Source organism: Grus americana, chromosome 4, assembly GCF_028858705.1.
Source record: "Grus americana isolate bGruAme1 chromosome 4, bGruAme1.mat, whole genome shotgun sequence".
Classification (NCBI taxonomy): Eukaryota; Metazoa; Chordata; class Aves; order Gruiformes; family Gruidae; genus Grus; species Grus americana.
Window position 1 is genome coordinate 76,190,290 of NC_072855.1, and position 16,666 is coordinate 76,206,955.

The 16,666-nt window shown below is 38.0% G+C and overlaps 1 protein-coding gene across 1 annotated transcript in view; it reads right to left on the reverse strand.

Annotated features, from left to right (window-relative positions):
- Positions 1-16,666, reverse strand: part of AFG2A (AFG2 AAA ATPase homolog A) — a 221,719-nt gene that overhangs the window by 200,792 nt on the left and 4,261 nt on the right. Inside the window, 6 exon segments of the mRNA XM_054824028.1 lie at positions 8,895-9,150; positions 10,242-10,365; positions 11,236-11,292; positions 11,938-12,067; positions 14,375-15,010; positions 16,166-16,224. Of these exon segments, the coding sequence (XP_054680003.1) occupies positions 8,895-9,150; positions 10,242-10,365; positions 11,236-11,292; positions 11,938-12,067; positions 14,375-15,010; positions 16,166-16,224 (1,262 nt within the window).

Consider the following 16,666-nt stretch of genomic DNA (forward strand, 5'->3'; position numbering starts at 1 on the left):
AGTTTGCCATTATATATTCCAGGAAAGCACTTTACCTGGAGCCTGAGAGGGAGTCAGAAAACAACTTTGCAGCCTGAAGATGAGCATTTACTCTAAACAGGTTAGTTCAGATCTTTCTAAAGCCAGCAGAGCAAGATGGAGTGAGACAAATCATAACACAGTCAGTTCATCTGTATGTACTATGAAGGGAACACAACTCCTCCAGATTTTTAGTACAGGAAGAATTGCACCTCAAATGTATTTGAAATGGAGTCTATTACCATTGCTGTTCAGGTTACATTTGAAACCAGACTCAGCACAGAAGCTGAAAGGAAAAACAATGCATACCAATTGCTTCACAGAGATGACATTGCACTTGAGTTCTAGATGTTCCCATATTATGGTCACTCAAAGAATGTAAGAGCAAGCCAAGTGATTAAAGAAAATTTGAAGAGAACTAAGGACAGAAGTGTTAGCCAAAATTTAAGAGAGATCTGAATCTAGAAACACAACTGTGTCAAATCAAATTCCGCCTAAAACAAGACAAAGTAGCATTAATGAGTATCAGACACATCATCAAAAAACAAAACAGAACAAAATGAAAAACAATTGCCTTTCCAAAATTAAAAAAGTTACTAAAGGCTTCTTAAAGTGTAATATGCCTTTCAAACAAGTAATTTCCCAAAAAGTATGCTTGTATCTTGGAGGGGAAAAAAGTTTTAGTCCAAATACATAATTCCAATTCATAACTGGAGTCTGCTCCAGAACCAGGAAATAGAATAACTTTCTGCATCACGAGAAACCAAGTCTGAATCATCTGTGATAATTTAATGCCAGGTTACTGGAGGGCTGCAGTAAACATGAACGCTGTTACTAAGAGAGAAACACCACAGTGCTTGTGTGCTGGTGAGCAATAATAGTGAGCTTGGTTATCCTACTTCAGCTTGCAAGGAGGTGAAAAATTAGACATGAATGAAGAGGAAGAAGGAAGTGTGTAAGTCTGCAGAATACTGTTCAGTTAGCAAAATGCCAGTTAAGATGAATGACTGCGTACAGCATGCTGTATTACCACAAAGAAAGTCCACAGATTTGCCAAACTCTTGTCAGAGATTAAAGGTCAGGAAGTTGTCTTCAGTTCTTAGATGTGAAAAACCTTTAAAGTTAACACAGGGGAGCAAGCAGCTCATGTCATTGTAGGAAAAACCAAACCTATAGGAGAGTTTAAAAGACAGTGGACTACAGAGTGTCTTCAATAATCAGTTTAGTCTTGGTTAAATCAGAGGAGCTATACAGAGAGCTGAGGATTTCTTCTGTTGCTACAGGAATAACATTGCCTGGCACACAGCTCTCATCCAGCTTTGCATCCAGGGAGCTGAAGCCCCTGAGGGATGCAAAACCCAATAAACAGAATAGCGACTAGCACACCACTCCTGTCAACGTGCCTTAGAGCTGGGTTACCAACATTGTGTTGATTCCCAGCTCTAGAAAATAAACAGGGACCACACAGAACTGCCTGTTCCCACCACAGCTCGGCCGATGACCCAGCCTAAGACAATATCTGCCCTAAATTTATTCTGTTCTTAAGCAAAATGACATAATGCTCAATTTTCAGGATCTGCAAGCTGAGGGATGACGTTCCGACTGTCATTTCACAGCCCACCAGTCTGCACAGGTAGGGCTGCACCAACGCAGGCTACCCTGCTGTCCTGCACCCCCTCACCCATCAAACCAGACAGCTTGTTTTGGGGCCAACCCTCCAAACTATTAAAACTCAGAAGTTTCTATATGCGTTGCCACACATGAATAATATCATTTCTTCAGTACCACGCAAGCTGTAGAAACAAGAATATGGTGGCTATCTGCCATGAAGGTTAATTTAAAATATTAATGACAGTTACTGATCAACTCTTCTGAAAATATTCTTTATTTCCTGCTTATATAAATATCAGCAGACAGAATGGGATGTGCTTTAAACAGATTAAGTACTCAACCCACAACTGTGTATATGAAGTCAGCAATCCCATCATCCAATTAACTGCAAGCCAGATTCAGATAAAAACACACTTAAAATTAGTTATGATGAAAACGAAGAGTTCATGCGCCTGGACTGCAGTAAGTGCAACGTTCTCCATACAAAAACAAAAATCAAGTACCATTACAAAACAAACAAAAAAAAAGGCCAAAGATTTTATAGAAGAAAAAGTAACTACAAAAAGCAATGTGCACCAGCATCCCTTCAGAGAGGCAAACAGAGCAAGACCTTTTCTCTCTGGATACAGATACAGTCGCACTAAGGAAACATCTGTGCACTCAGCATACGCAAAGAAACGGGGAAAAAAAAACGTGATTCAGAAATTTTGCAATCACATCAGAATGACACCGAACCAAAGTAAAGGGGTGAGAATCTAACCCTATGCAGTTAAAATAACACAAATTTTGTGGAATCTTAGGAAAGTAGTTCAACGATTTTAAATGTCTAAGACAGCAACTCTAAAACCAATTCTGACTTTGTCTTTTCCCCCACAAGATGTTGGTGGGAGGAAATCCTGTGAAAGAGGACAAGGGATCCCACAGACAGGAATAAGGTCAACACACTCCTCCCAGTCTCAAGCATGTCCCTTAAAGCCGCTCAGCAGCATCCAGATGTGGCCACTTCTGCACGAAAGCCATCATTCCGAGTAAGTGCTCTAAGAAACAATCCAAAAACATATGTTACAGTCGGAGTCCAAAAAAGCCACATTGCTTTGTTTTGTGTGCGTGCAAGCAGGGACACATTTGTTCATAACCTGTTAAGACAGCAAACTAGGTCAATTGCTTTGGTTTAAAAACAGCTTCTGCATTAAGGACCCAACTTTAAAGTGACAGAACACAGCACTAACTTAAAACTCATGAATGCTGAAGATGGGGATTGGATTTTCTTGGTCCTGTTACACCATAAATTAGCTTGATGGAATACAGTGTTGGAAAACTCAATTGTTCCAGGTCAAAAATTAATTTGTAGTTTTACTTCTGTATTGTGTCTGGACTTTTCGGTGCATTTCAAAATCCAGCGTTCTGCCATTTCTGCAAAAATCTCTCAATTTCATAAGAATACTTTTTTTGGTATTGACCATCTGACTATACATGTTATTAATATTCCCAAAACCTCCACATTTTCTACGTGACCTCTTTTTATAAAAAGACAAGCAGCCTTTCCCACCTCATTTTGAATGTCCCATGGGAACCAGTATTCAGTTAGAGAATGCAATAGCAGATCATTTGCAACGGAGTAGTTTCAAAGTTTTTCTGTGCTACAAAAAACCCAAACAAACAAGCAAAAAAACCACCAACATAGACACGGTATTTTGAGTCACTTTCCATAAGACAATAAAATAACTATAACATGTCAAGCAGCACTTTCCCTTTAAAATCTGTAACTGCAATCAGGTAATTAGAAAACAAACAATCGCATTGCCTTGGTCATCAACTGCCTTTGTCAAAATCTACGCTTTCAACAGTGCCTCAGCCACATTCCTACATTGAGGATTATAATTAAAAATAAAAAAAATTAAAATTGCATTTGTTGTACACCCCCAGCAGAACTTAGGTCCAAATTGTGTTGGGAAAGGTTCAGACTGAACCTTTATGGCTTAAAGAAAGTATAGATATTCTTGGTGGCCTAACACTAGGCTGTTGCATCAAGACCATGACTGAGCTGAAATGAAGAGCTCAGATTTGAGATACAAGGCTGAGAAGCCACATATTGAACGCAGTGTTTGTCTAATTGAAAGACCAGTCAGAGGCTGGTCCTGAGGGTGCACAGAGACTCACTGTTAATCACTTTAGCCCAAATGGCTCATGTTTCCTGCAGGTGGTCAGGCTACCAAAACTGCAGAAGCTGGGAGGAGAAAAAAAAAACCCCAACACATCGATCTAACAAAAAGACATTCCTGGGTTTCAGGGGAATTTACTTCCCCATCAATTGCAGGGAAAAACAAAAAAATAAACCTAGGAGCCAGCCCTTCAATGGCTTAATTTTTTTTAATTTTTGTTTTTAATGAAAGTGGATTGCAGAGACTCTCTTTGGGGTCATAAGAGATACAGCAGGAAGTTTCTCACCTCCAGCATAAGCAAATACAGAACCTCTCTAAATAATTTATACTTTTGTAGATCTAATATCTACATATAATCAATACACAGAGCTATCAGTTAAGCAGCATAAAACCTCTCCATCCTAGCTGTATTATTCATCAGAACTCAGGGGTAATAAAAGGGCCAAATGAACACCATAGACAATAAGGTGTCCAGACAACAGGACTCTTAAAATTATGAACAAAAGACAACAGACTATATTATATCTCTAAGCAAGTAGCTTCACAGATTCAGCAGAGTAATGCTGATTCATACTGGTCAAAGATGTAGCTCAATTTCTTATTTCTCTAAGACTTTTTTGTAACAGCCAGCTCAAACCAGTGAACCATTATAATCCTAAAGGGTAAGCAAGGCAATACCTTTAACTGCATTACAATCAGGCAATTTAATAAAACGCTGATGCAAAACAAAGTGATTAGTGCTCCTTTCACAAAAGTCTCAAAGTTTCAGTGGTTGCAAAGCAGCATCCTCACTGGAACCAAACAGATGTTATTGCAAGAGAGACCACTATTTAAACAAAGACATTTGTTCTTCCTCTCCTCATGATTCTATCTTATCACAGTCCAAGTGTTTTAAATCAGCACACTGAAATTATGTGTAACGAACAAGGATGTTCAAGATAAAGTCTAAGAGTTACAAAGCAAATACTTCCTTTCTCTGTAAACAATACAACTGAACCCACTTCTTGAAGAAATCAAGCTATATTTATATTCACCCTCTTGAAATGCTACAGGCAGCCATAGAAGGATAAGTTTATAATAAATTGCTATATTTGGAAACCTTTGTTGCTAAGCATCTTCTAACATTCAGTACAGTTTATACCATTCATGTCCCTGCTACATAATTAACATTTCATATGTTTTTCCAAAAAAAACCAAAACCAAAACTGCAGTGCTTATCTTTGTTGTTGAATTAAAACCATTATAATTTTTTAGGGAATTAATAAAAGACTGTGTGGCCAATTAATTAAAGCAGAAGCAACAAGATCTCAGGGGCATATGAACACTGACATTATATGCCAGGATATGGCAGAGTCTATATCTTCTAGATACTGCCTCTGCTTGAGATAAAACAATTCAGAAGGCAGCTGTTCACACTAAAAGGTAGTCTACTGAATAATTTAGGACACAGTAGACCTCTCTCAGTCTTAAGAATATGGTAACAGCTGCACACATAACTAAGTCCTTTTCTTGTCAAAAATTCTGTGTCTGTGAATCCCTCAGAGGGTACTCAAGTCCTCAAGAGTCTACCACAAGGAGCCTGTTGCAAGCTGATGTCCGCAGGATGTGATCCAGTGCCCATCAAGGTATTTGCAGATTTTCCATACTACGCTGTTAACCTATATAAAAGCAGGCAGTTAACTGTGGAAATCATATGTCTAGCATATTGCTAGACAGTAGAGAATCACAGCAGATCCCAATTTGTCCAAGGTAGTCACTACAGATAACGTAACCTTGAACAGAGATAAGGTACACTAATTCTGAAAGCATTGCATCTAAGCTATTGATACTTGCCATGTTAAAAATACCAGCATTACTTGTAATTTTGCTGGAACGATTAGTTATTTGTAAAACAGACAAATAATACTTGCTCAGTGTTGTGAGGGGGGGATACAAGTACTCTGTGCAACCATTAAGGCTAAGATAGATACATGCACAGATCTGATGCCTATCACCCTGTTGTCAACTCTTGCAAATACCGTAAGCTTCAAGATCCCTAGAGGTTTTCCTACAAAGTCACATTTTGTGGTTTCATTTTGTGAGAAGCTAGAACTGTATCTTTAGTAGAGGAAAAGAAGGTATTGGAAGAAAGATCCACTAATATTTTAAAAATTCAGCAGATCAAATAAAAAAACCCTTAACTGATTATTATATCCATCTATATACAAATATTTCACAGGTGTTTGGTCATAATAAAGTGTTTGGAATAGTCCAGAACACACTGCATAGATTCTCCAGGTTTCTTGTCCACCCTTCCTCTCCTTGCCCATTCCAGCATACACAACACTGCAATTCTGTACACATCATATACACACAGGCCTAGAAACACTGAGCGCAAGCTGAACATTAAAGACTCCTAAAACTTCTTAATGACTTCCATGAAAATGCACCGAGTTGCTGAACAGAATAGAAAACTTGCCTGTCTGACCCCAGAGGTACCACTAAGCAATTCTTGCACTGGAGAACAACCAAGTTCTGCCAAGAGAACAGTTGGTATCTGCTTAACTCTACATGTGTGAAAGTGGCACAAGTAACCTTAAAATTTGTGAAAGAACTCTTAACTCTATGATATAAACTACGTGTTTATATCATGTTTTATGTTGTAATATATACGAAATATTATATTCAATTCTGAGCCCTACATTACAAAAAGGTTGACAAACTGGAGGGAGTTCAGAGAAAATCAACATAATTTCTCAGAAGGCAGGAAGGACTTATTTATGAGGAAAGATTAAAAGAGCTAAATATTTATAGTTTGGCTCAGTAATGAATGAGGAGGTAGGGGACATGAGAACAGCCTAGAGATATCTGAAGGGTGTAAACACTAAGGAGGGAGAGTGAACGCGTTATACAAGGATGTAAATAGAAATAATGGGATAAAACTAAACAAGGAAAACTTAGGCTGAATATCAGAGAGCATTCCTGGACAGCAAGCTATCTTGGCCCATGGTACAGTTTCTTAAGTGAAGCAATAGAAGCCCATTGCTTGGAACAACAAATAAGACTAGACAAAACACTCAAAAATTTGCCTCATGGAATAACCTTGCTCTGCTGAGGAGAAATATTACCTCATAAAAGCTAGTCTTTTCTAAGTTTAACTCCAGTGAAAACAGTAATATTTTACAAAGTGGTGAATATTTAATATAAAAAATAGATATCAAGAGCTTAATCAGAAAAAAAAAGATCCAACTAAGAACGTTCCTTAACCATGAGCAACTTAAATTCATTTTATGTAATACTTTGACCAAATCATGCTTCTGCAACTCTTTGAAAAGGAAAAATACACATGGGCTGCAAAGAGTTAACAGCGCTGGACTGTCTTCTCCCCAGCAGAGGTCACTCCAAGTTAACAAATGACAAGGAAATTCAACAGCATAGATTCAAACTTTAGGAAAGAAGATCAATAGAAAGGAGACACCCTCCTTCCCTCGTTCCCAGCACTGGCTTTGGATGCAAAGCTCCCAGATAACAGCGTGTCCTGCAATCAGCCGCAGGTAGATGCCAGAAGTTTTGGACCTATGTAGCACAAAATTCAAATTTATTTTCTAAAAGGCCTTCATGAAGTGGGTAAATATCACCTATTTGCAGCTGGATTACGAATTGTCCAGAATTGATGTGTGCATGAACAAGTAAAGCCTAGGCTGGGTCATGTTTGGAATTGAAACCACAACACTTTTCACTGAAAATTTTAGATTACATTAGTTCAGTATTTACTATGTATGAGGACTGTGACACAAGCAGACTGATAGGCTTCCAAAAACACAGAGGAAGGAAAATAAAAAGTGAGTTTATCTTTTTGTTGTTGTTGTTTATATATATTTGTTTTAAAAAAAAAGTTTGTTAATTTAAAACAGAACTGAAAACACAAGCAAAGCCAACAGAAGAGCACTATAAAAACAACAGTCTGTGTCAGTAAATATTTTTTTTGTCTTGATCCAAGCAAAAGTCCACAAATTCATATTTGAGAACTATCCCTTAGAAATTCTGAAAACTGGCAAGTAAAAACCTTGCTGTTCCAGTTGCCATCACCCCTGATAAAACTTCTGTCATCTTCATAGTTAATTCTGATGCAAGAATTAACCATGCACTGTGCCACTGCCAGAGGAAGTTGTCCCAGTGCCAAAGGAAATAAAAGTAACCAGCACATGCAGCAAACTTATATTTGTGAACTACAAGGGAGGAAATACGCGTAAGCAGAGCTGAAGAGTCATATTTTGACTAGACTGTTTCAAAAAGGCTGTTCATGGGTAGATTTAAGGTCCAACACTTAAACCACGTAGACACATTCTAGCAAAATGTAAGAATTGATAGAGCATACTTTTAATATTTCATCCAATTAAAACAGAAGTGAACTCATGTTTAAGTATTCCCTGGAACATACTGAACCCTGGCTGCACGATGCATGGATAATTCTCCAGGGTTATGCGTGTACCAGAGGCCAAGGGACACTTTCCAGCTCCCAGCTCAGGGCGTGCTCTCCAGTTCTCCCAGCTCCACTGCACAACCCGATCCAGGTGCGTACAGTCCCCTAGCCCCTGTCACAAGCTCCTCATCTGCAGGCAAATGAAATACAGGCACAAAATACAGAAGGGAGCCACAGTAAACACCACTTAGGCCCACAGTCTCAACATCCTGGGAACAAGGACCTGCAGGACAAGCTGTCTAGCCTGAGTGACTTGGGATTCTTGTACAGAAGGGGTAGGCTCTAGAGTAGAAAAACTCTTAGGGCTATGTCAGTTAACTCACTAAACCTTTGGTAAACTGAGAGACAGCTAGCTAGCTAATATGCTAGAAGTGGCACAGGTGATTCCCCAGTGTTATTAATCTTCACATTTGATTTTAAAATCTATTAATACTGAAAAGATTTTTTTTTTTTTTATCTGCCCAGGAGCAGACTGGTGTTCCTCATATTCCATGCTTGGCTATGTTTTCTTTGACACAAAAATTAATTAAATCTCATTGGTTTGAAAGCTATTAGTACAGACTGTGGATTTTTATTTTTTTAAACAAAATAAAGAGACTAGCAATAAAGTAAGATCCTAAATAAGATACAAAAAGTCTCACCTGCTTCCTTGCACAAGGCTGCTAAATCTGCACCCACATAACCATGCGCACTATCAGCCAGTTGCACCAACTCTGCTGCTGTAAGCGAATGGGGAACTTTCTTGAGAAGCTTTTGTAGTATATCCAGACGGTCTTGGGCATTAGGAATTCCAATTTCTATCTCTTTATCAAAACGCCCAGGTCTGCGCAGCGCTGCATCCAGTGCATGAGGACGATTAGTGGCCCCAAGTACCAAGAGCTGCCCTTCACTGCCCTCCTGAAGGCATCAAACAATGCAAAATATTAATTTTAAAATACAATCAAATGTCACACAGCTTATAAACATACTTCTTGCTTGCCTTTTCCCACTATTACACACACTAAAACCCTGATGCTAGCTCTCAAGGAACAAAGCAAACTTCAGAATACATAGCCCACAAGTGATCCCATCCAACCTATCCCTAACTGCAATTTAGCAATTCTATAGGCTGCACACACATACAGATCATACAAGAGAAACTTACTCCTTGATGCCCTCATCCCAGTGTCTCCCACTCTAATCCCCAAGATCCTGCTTTTCTATATCAGGAACTTGTGCAGCAAGGAAAGAAAAATAACTGTTTAAGCTAAAAGGCAGTGTTGGCACAAGAACAAAAAGGTATCAACAGACCTTGAATAAACAAGGTTGGGAAACAAATCTTTTAAGGTATCAAAACCAGCAGAGACAGGAGGTTATAAAGGTTCCTGCAGGTTCAGTAGGAAAAGCAAGGTGAAACATGTTAACCAATTTCCTCAAGCTCTGCTTTTTCACTTTTAGAGCCACACAAAATCAGCTACAAGGTCTCTCGCAGTGCCATTCTCTTTTTGTGAACAAAGCACTTTCTCAAGGAAGAGTATCCATCAGCCTTTGCCATCAGAAAATATGTTCTGCCTGTGAACAACTCCAGACCAGGCAACACCAACTATCGCGTAGGAAAATAATGAGAAATAATGCAACCTACATACATATCACCAGAAATATTTTGATGACACTGATTTCGGAGCAATTAAAAATACCTGGCTTAGTTCAATGATGGACTTTCACTAAAATTTCAGTTTTATCTCTAAAACTACAATAGTGGGAGAAAGCAAAGGAAAGATGGTGAATGTAAGAAAACTTGCTTTCTTTTAATCTCAGTTATTAGGAGACATTCCCATTCTATGTCTTCTGCCTAGCATGCAATAAAGCACTAGATTACTATATAAAGTTTTACCTAAGTCTATTTTCTTTCCCCCAGAACGATGCATCTATATTTGGCTGCATTATAGAATCAAATTTATTTTGTTTAGCCAGTCCTTATATACATTGTCTCAATACGGTCTACTTACTGAGCCAATGCCATCCATTAATGTCAGCAATGAAGCAACAACTCTCTTTTCGACTTCATTCTGAGCCCCTTCTCTCTTTGGACAGAGTGCATCCAACTCATCTATAAATATAATGGAGGGGTGACTGCCGGAGGGGGAGAAGAGGAAAAAAAAAAGCGTTAAGGGGCACAGGAAGATTTAAAACACCAAGGCAGAGAAGTGCAAAGCTGCTTATGGAAAACGTCCAGTTTCTACAAAAATTAACAAGCATCCCACTCCTCTGGGCAACTGAAAGTTTCAACCTTGAATATGGTGTTACTCAGAGATAACTAAAATAACTAATATATTAGACAACTAATACCTTTAAGATTACCTACCAATGTACTTTTCTATGACTCTCTCCCAAAGTCTCAACACTCAATATACTGATTTCATGAGTAAAAAGACAGCATTTTATTTGCCACTTCAAAAAATACAGGATGCAATAGTCTTTTGCTAATGTATTATCAACAACCACCATCTGGAAGTCTAAAGTCTGCCTTAACCAGGTCTAATAAATTTGGGCAGAATGCCACCCTAATCCAGAGGCATGCTATATTCAGTACCAACACTAGCTCATTTAGAGCTGGCTTCCATGTCTCAGCACAGTACTACATTGGTCTCCAAAGATAAAACCAGGCAGAAAAATTTGGATCCAGGTGAAACACTCGCTCATGCTTCCATCTGTTGAAATAAGCGTACAATGCACTAACGATACAGATCGAGCGTTTTGGCACCATCTGTAACAGTCCCTTAAAAAGCGTAGTGTCCAAAAACATTTAATAGGCATACTAGAATTTCACTGCTTTCCTTCTAGCTAAGCTCTATATAAACAAATTTATTTCCTTTTAAAAACCACTGCAGGAAAAAATTACAATTCAAAGATTCTTGCAAATGTTTTTCTTTTAAGAACATTAACGCTGGAACCAATACCGCAAATAAGTGAGAGGGAATAAAATTATCCAAGAGAACATACCGCTGAGAAGCTTCAGCAAATATCTTACGCAATCTTGATTCAGACTCCCCATAAAACCTATAATAATTAAAATATTTTAATGAAAAACATTTTTTGGTCTTTTCCAGGCAACTTGGAAAATTATTGCTTGTGTTTTCCAAAAAGCCATAGCACACCCTTTCAAAGTCCCAAAGTATATGCAAATCTACAATAATCTTTATTTCCACAAGGATAAGAAATTAAGGTAAAATGTGGCACAGGAAAAGATGTAACTGTCTTGAGACTAGAAAAAAAGATTAAAGAGAAAAGCTTATCTCTTCTGTGTTAAAAACAATTGTATCTACCTTTTTTAAAGAACAATATAAAAATTACTTCCCCGGATACATTAATCTGTGTAGTATCATATTTTAATTTCAAAATATGCTTTAACAAGTCACTCGTCTTGTTACAGAACTAACATGCAATTGCAGATGCAGTTTTAGTCTGCTCTTTAATTTAGTCCATGCCTTACACAAATTTCTTGGCCAAATCCAATAAACCTCTTTTATTACAAAAGAAACACAAGCCCTACTTGAGAGAACCCTTTCCCGTTTGTTTTTGACTCTCTTGGGCAGATAGCCCATAGCCAATTCTACATCTGCATCTATCCAATGGATAGATGCCAGAACAGATTTGGGGCTAATATATTTATAGAATTAATGAAAATAAATTGGGTGGACTTACTTGCTTATTATTTCAGGACCATTAATAACGGTAACGTGAGCGCCAACCTCATTTGCAATGGCTTTGGCAATCATAGTCTTCCCGGTACCTGGAGGGCCATATAATAGCACTCCTCTAGGAGGAGGGATTCCTTTAAACAAGCACATGCACACAGAGAAGAAAGTTATTTCCGATAAATGCCAGACTGAACAACCTGCACTTGCGCATTTGACTGTTCTAGTTATTACCAATTACAACTTGACCTCAGCATTAATTTCTTTAACAGACATATCATTTTGATAAAATTATAGGCTTTCAGTGGGAAGATCACTCGTTACGGGACATACATCTACACTTTTTAAAGTCCAAATTATTCCACTTTAAAAGCAACTATTTAAATCATTATATTTTTCAGTAGTTCAACATTATAATTCTCCCTATGCGTTGTGGTGTGTGTTTGGGTTTCTTTCCAAAAAATTATTGGACTGAGTACCTAATGTCCATGAATGTACTTTATTAAGTTATTCATGATTCTTACAGAGTCATCATTACAAATTTCCAACATCAGAAAACCACTTCTCTTCAACACTCCAAAAATTTTCAGAAATACTGTGAGGCTTGGTTCAAGAACACTTACAAAAAGATGAAAAACACACATCAAAAGGATGAATTTGCCTCTTTAATGGCAAACGTTAAGGGCCGAAACAGACAGAAACATTCAGGCATGGAACATAAGGGACATTAGAAGAACAAGATACTACTGTGTACAGTTAAAACTGGACAGAAACTACAGGTAACTGCATGAAGTAATATTATGATCCCAGATAAAGAGCCAAAAAAAAAAAAAAAAAAAAAAGATACTTTCAGACCAGCAGAGCCAAATTAAAAGGGCACAAAGCCAAAACCAGAAGGTGAACAATTAGAAAGCAAAAAGAAGAGACAGATGTTTGACAAAGGACCGACTCTGGCATAAAAGACATTGCTGAAACAGAACCGAAAAAGAAACATCAGTTGGGTACTGCAATACCAGACAGGGAATGATGCTTGAAAGGCAGGTCACATCCCAGTGGTGACAGAGAATAATATTGCTGGTGCAGACAGAAAGCCAGAATCTTAGGAACTAATATACTCGGAATGGCAAAAACTATGTACTAACTGACAGAGGATAGAAATAAAGTGTCTTTACAGACAGGTTACTTCACAACAGTCCATTAAAGCGTGTGCTACTCCCTCATGTGGTGTTTCTGGTACTGGCAAGAAATGGAGCTGCTGAACCAAAGGTCTCACCTCAGCTGACAGCCTCGCTCCCCACGGGCACGCAAGGACTCTAAACGACTGGATAGCTATGAAAGGTTTGTAACTAGTGAGGAAACATCATCATCTCTCATGTAAATAGCGAGGAAACATCATCATCTCTCATGTAAATAGCAGAGAATCTGATCAAGCACTTTTGGGACTTGCTAAGTATGAAGAATGCTGCTGCTGAAGCAAACTTTCTGCTAACACAAAACCATGTGGTGATACTGAGGTTGGAGGTCAGCGAATTGAGCTGGACCACAGGCAGATGAAGACGCCTCACACCATCCCACTGACACCAGCGGATCACACCCAAACAACTCGCACCAAAAGAGCCACCTGTGTCTTACAGAAGTTGTCCCAGTGATCACTGAAATCACCTCCTCTCTACAGTGTACATGCGGGAAGAGGTAAGGCAGAGAAATAAAAAGCCTCAAAGACATGATATTAAAGAAATATTTATAGATAAGAGCCCTGTCTCAGTGATGCACCCCTAGACAAGTACAATCAGCAGACATGCCTGCTTTATATACATATCCATTTGTAATAAATACACAGTACAGAGTTTTGTCTTTGTCACAAAAATCCTCTAAGTTCATACGTATGTTAGTTATAACTTTATATATGGCAACAGCAACCATGTTAGGTTTTCCACCCTGTAATTCCATACTAAACACACTAAGCAGTTTAGGTAGACAGCCTCAAAAACTTTCTTAAAATTTTGCAGGAACCCTGCAACACACAGGAATAAAAACAGCAAAAGAATTAATCTTACTGAGTTTTTCTCAACTTAAAAAATATGATTAGTTGACTCTACCAAAACAAATTAAAATCTTATGACGACACAAACATCTGCACCTTTCAAATGCCCAAGTATAGAAGTCTTTCCTATTTGCTATAAATTCTGCATCCCTGAATTTTCTTAGAGACGCATATTTCTTTCCTACTCTATTTTTCACACAAGCTAATCATAACATCTTCATAGTATCCATACAGTATAATTATAAAACAGTTTGACATTGTTTGAACACACAAGTATATCAGATTAGTGTTTCACAAAATTCAGTGCATATTCCTGGAATAACTTAGTTTAAAAAAAAAAAGTCACGTTAAAGAAAAAAACTAGTATCAAATGAAGAAAGCCAACTCTTAGGCATCATACCGTAACTCTTGAACAGTTCAGCTTGCTTCAAGGGCAGTTCAACTGTTTCTCTAATAGTTCTGAGTTGGCTGCTTAAACCTCCTATCATATCATAGGTGACTCGGGATTCACAATCACCATCTTCCGTGACATCGGTCCTCGTTTCAATAAAATTGATTCTAGTTCTTGAAGAAATGAAATAAAAATCATCTGTATTGCTTATTGCTCCAGTATTGCCAGTTAGTGGGAGTCCCTCACTGCTTCCTTTCCCAGTCAACTCCAAATCATCGGTGTGGTCTGCAACATCTCCCTTGCTGTGGATTTTATCTCCCTGACCGGAGTCTTGACCGCTGGCTGCCACAGCAGAACTGGGTGTAACTGGTGAACCTGGACCCACTGGTTTGCTTGGTGTGCTGGTAGATGCAACCTCTGGACTATCGTCAATGTCCATCTTGCAGAGCTGTAAGGACAAATCTAACGTACTTGACTCCAAATCAGATCTTTCAAGGTCTGGCTCATGCATATCGCTGGAAATGGCACTGCCCTGGGCAGTCAGCTCTGCATCATCAGTTCCTTTCACTTTCATCACCACAAAGTTACAAAGTTTGCCATAGAAAGTGAAAGCCAAGAGGTTTCCTGGTAAAACTATTTTCCCATCTATGAGAAGATTAAGAAAAGAGGAAAAAAAAAGACAAGAAGAAGAAATTTCAATATACTTTCACAGCTATAACGTTCAGACATCCCTGTATCAGAAGAATTCTTTATCAGGAAGCCTAGAGAGTGCTATAAATTAACATAACAAAAGGTAGTTAGGTAATTTCAAGGTTATTTCAGGTAATTTAAGTGATCCTTTTACACAAGCAGCCTGTACTGGATAAACATTTGTCAGTATCACATGTAATCTTTCACACTAAACTCATTAATTTGAGCATTTTAAATTTCATACAGCATACAAAGGGAGATTATGGAATTAGTATTGTAAGAAGTAAAAATTCTGTATTTGCTGTGTGCCTTACAGGTTCACAATATTTCATGTTTAGCCAATCTTTTTGGAGAGTCTTGGCCTAAAAAATGTAAAGTTTTAGCCTTTGCATTGACAGAGAAAGATTAGGAAATGTGATCTGAATGCACTCTACAGGCACAAAAAAACAAAGGCAAAAATGTAAACGAGATTTATTATTTCCAGCCAAACTCACAAATTTGGAATGCAATTCATGTTTCCTGCTTCTTAGCATAGCAATACTGTTAGTAATTCCTAAACCAGAAGATTCCCTTTGAGTAGAACAATTTGTAGTGAGTGCTTTGAGTAGCACTACCTTGAATAACTTACCTTGCTTTTTTGCCTTACTTATACATATCTACCACCCAATGAAGAGCAATTTTGCTTATTTACCACCAATGTAAAAAAAGATTCAGAGTATGGGATTTCTTGTTAATACTGATCCCTTATCTTGTTTTTAATACATAGTATTGCACTTTTCTTCACAGTGCAAGTAAATTCTCAAGTGCATCATAGTATCAGCCAGAAGGCCACCAATGACTGACGAATAACCGTAACTTGAACCAGCAATATGTATAATAGGCAGAAGGTATGGAACCAGGATTAATGTAGATTAGATATTTACAGCATGGCAAAATTATTTAGCCCAAAGAGGAGAGATCCCTGAAAGAAGTGAGAGCAGAAAGACGTCCTCTATTTTGCCATAAGGCCTTGATTAAGAACATAAGAGGAGACTGCTTGCTTATTTATCCAAAACATGGTGATCTACTACAAAAATTAAACAATCAAAAGAGAAGCAGCAAAACTTATACCTAGGTTTCTCAGTAGACAGACAGACATCTCTTCAGCATTAACAGTGGCATCTTTGTCCCTATGGTAGGAAGAAAGAAAAAATTTTCCAAGCAGTAACTACTTCGACAGACCACTAAGGCACCAGGATGATGAATACCACCTATTTCACAGTATATGATCCAACCCCACAAGCAAAAGATGGATGAGCACTTCACAGTTTTCATATCATAGCATCTTAACTCTGAAGCTATTAGACACATAGTAACAAAAGAAGTGTATATATTTAATTTTGGGTTATTGTTTATTACAGCATTTTGTATGGAAAAACTATTATACATTATATTCATCATTTCCTAAGATTACAAACATGGAATGCATGCTTCTCATCACACCAGGCAGAACAGCCATTACTAAATTTACTGAACTGAAAAAAATATAGATAAGGCAGGTCTCTCTCAGCCCTGCAAACACACATATCTTTTATTGATTAAACTAGTGCCTTGAATACTTGCAAAACCATG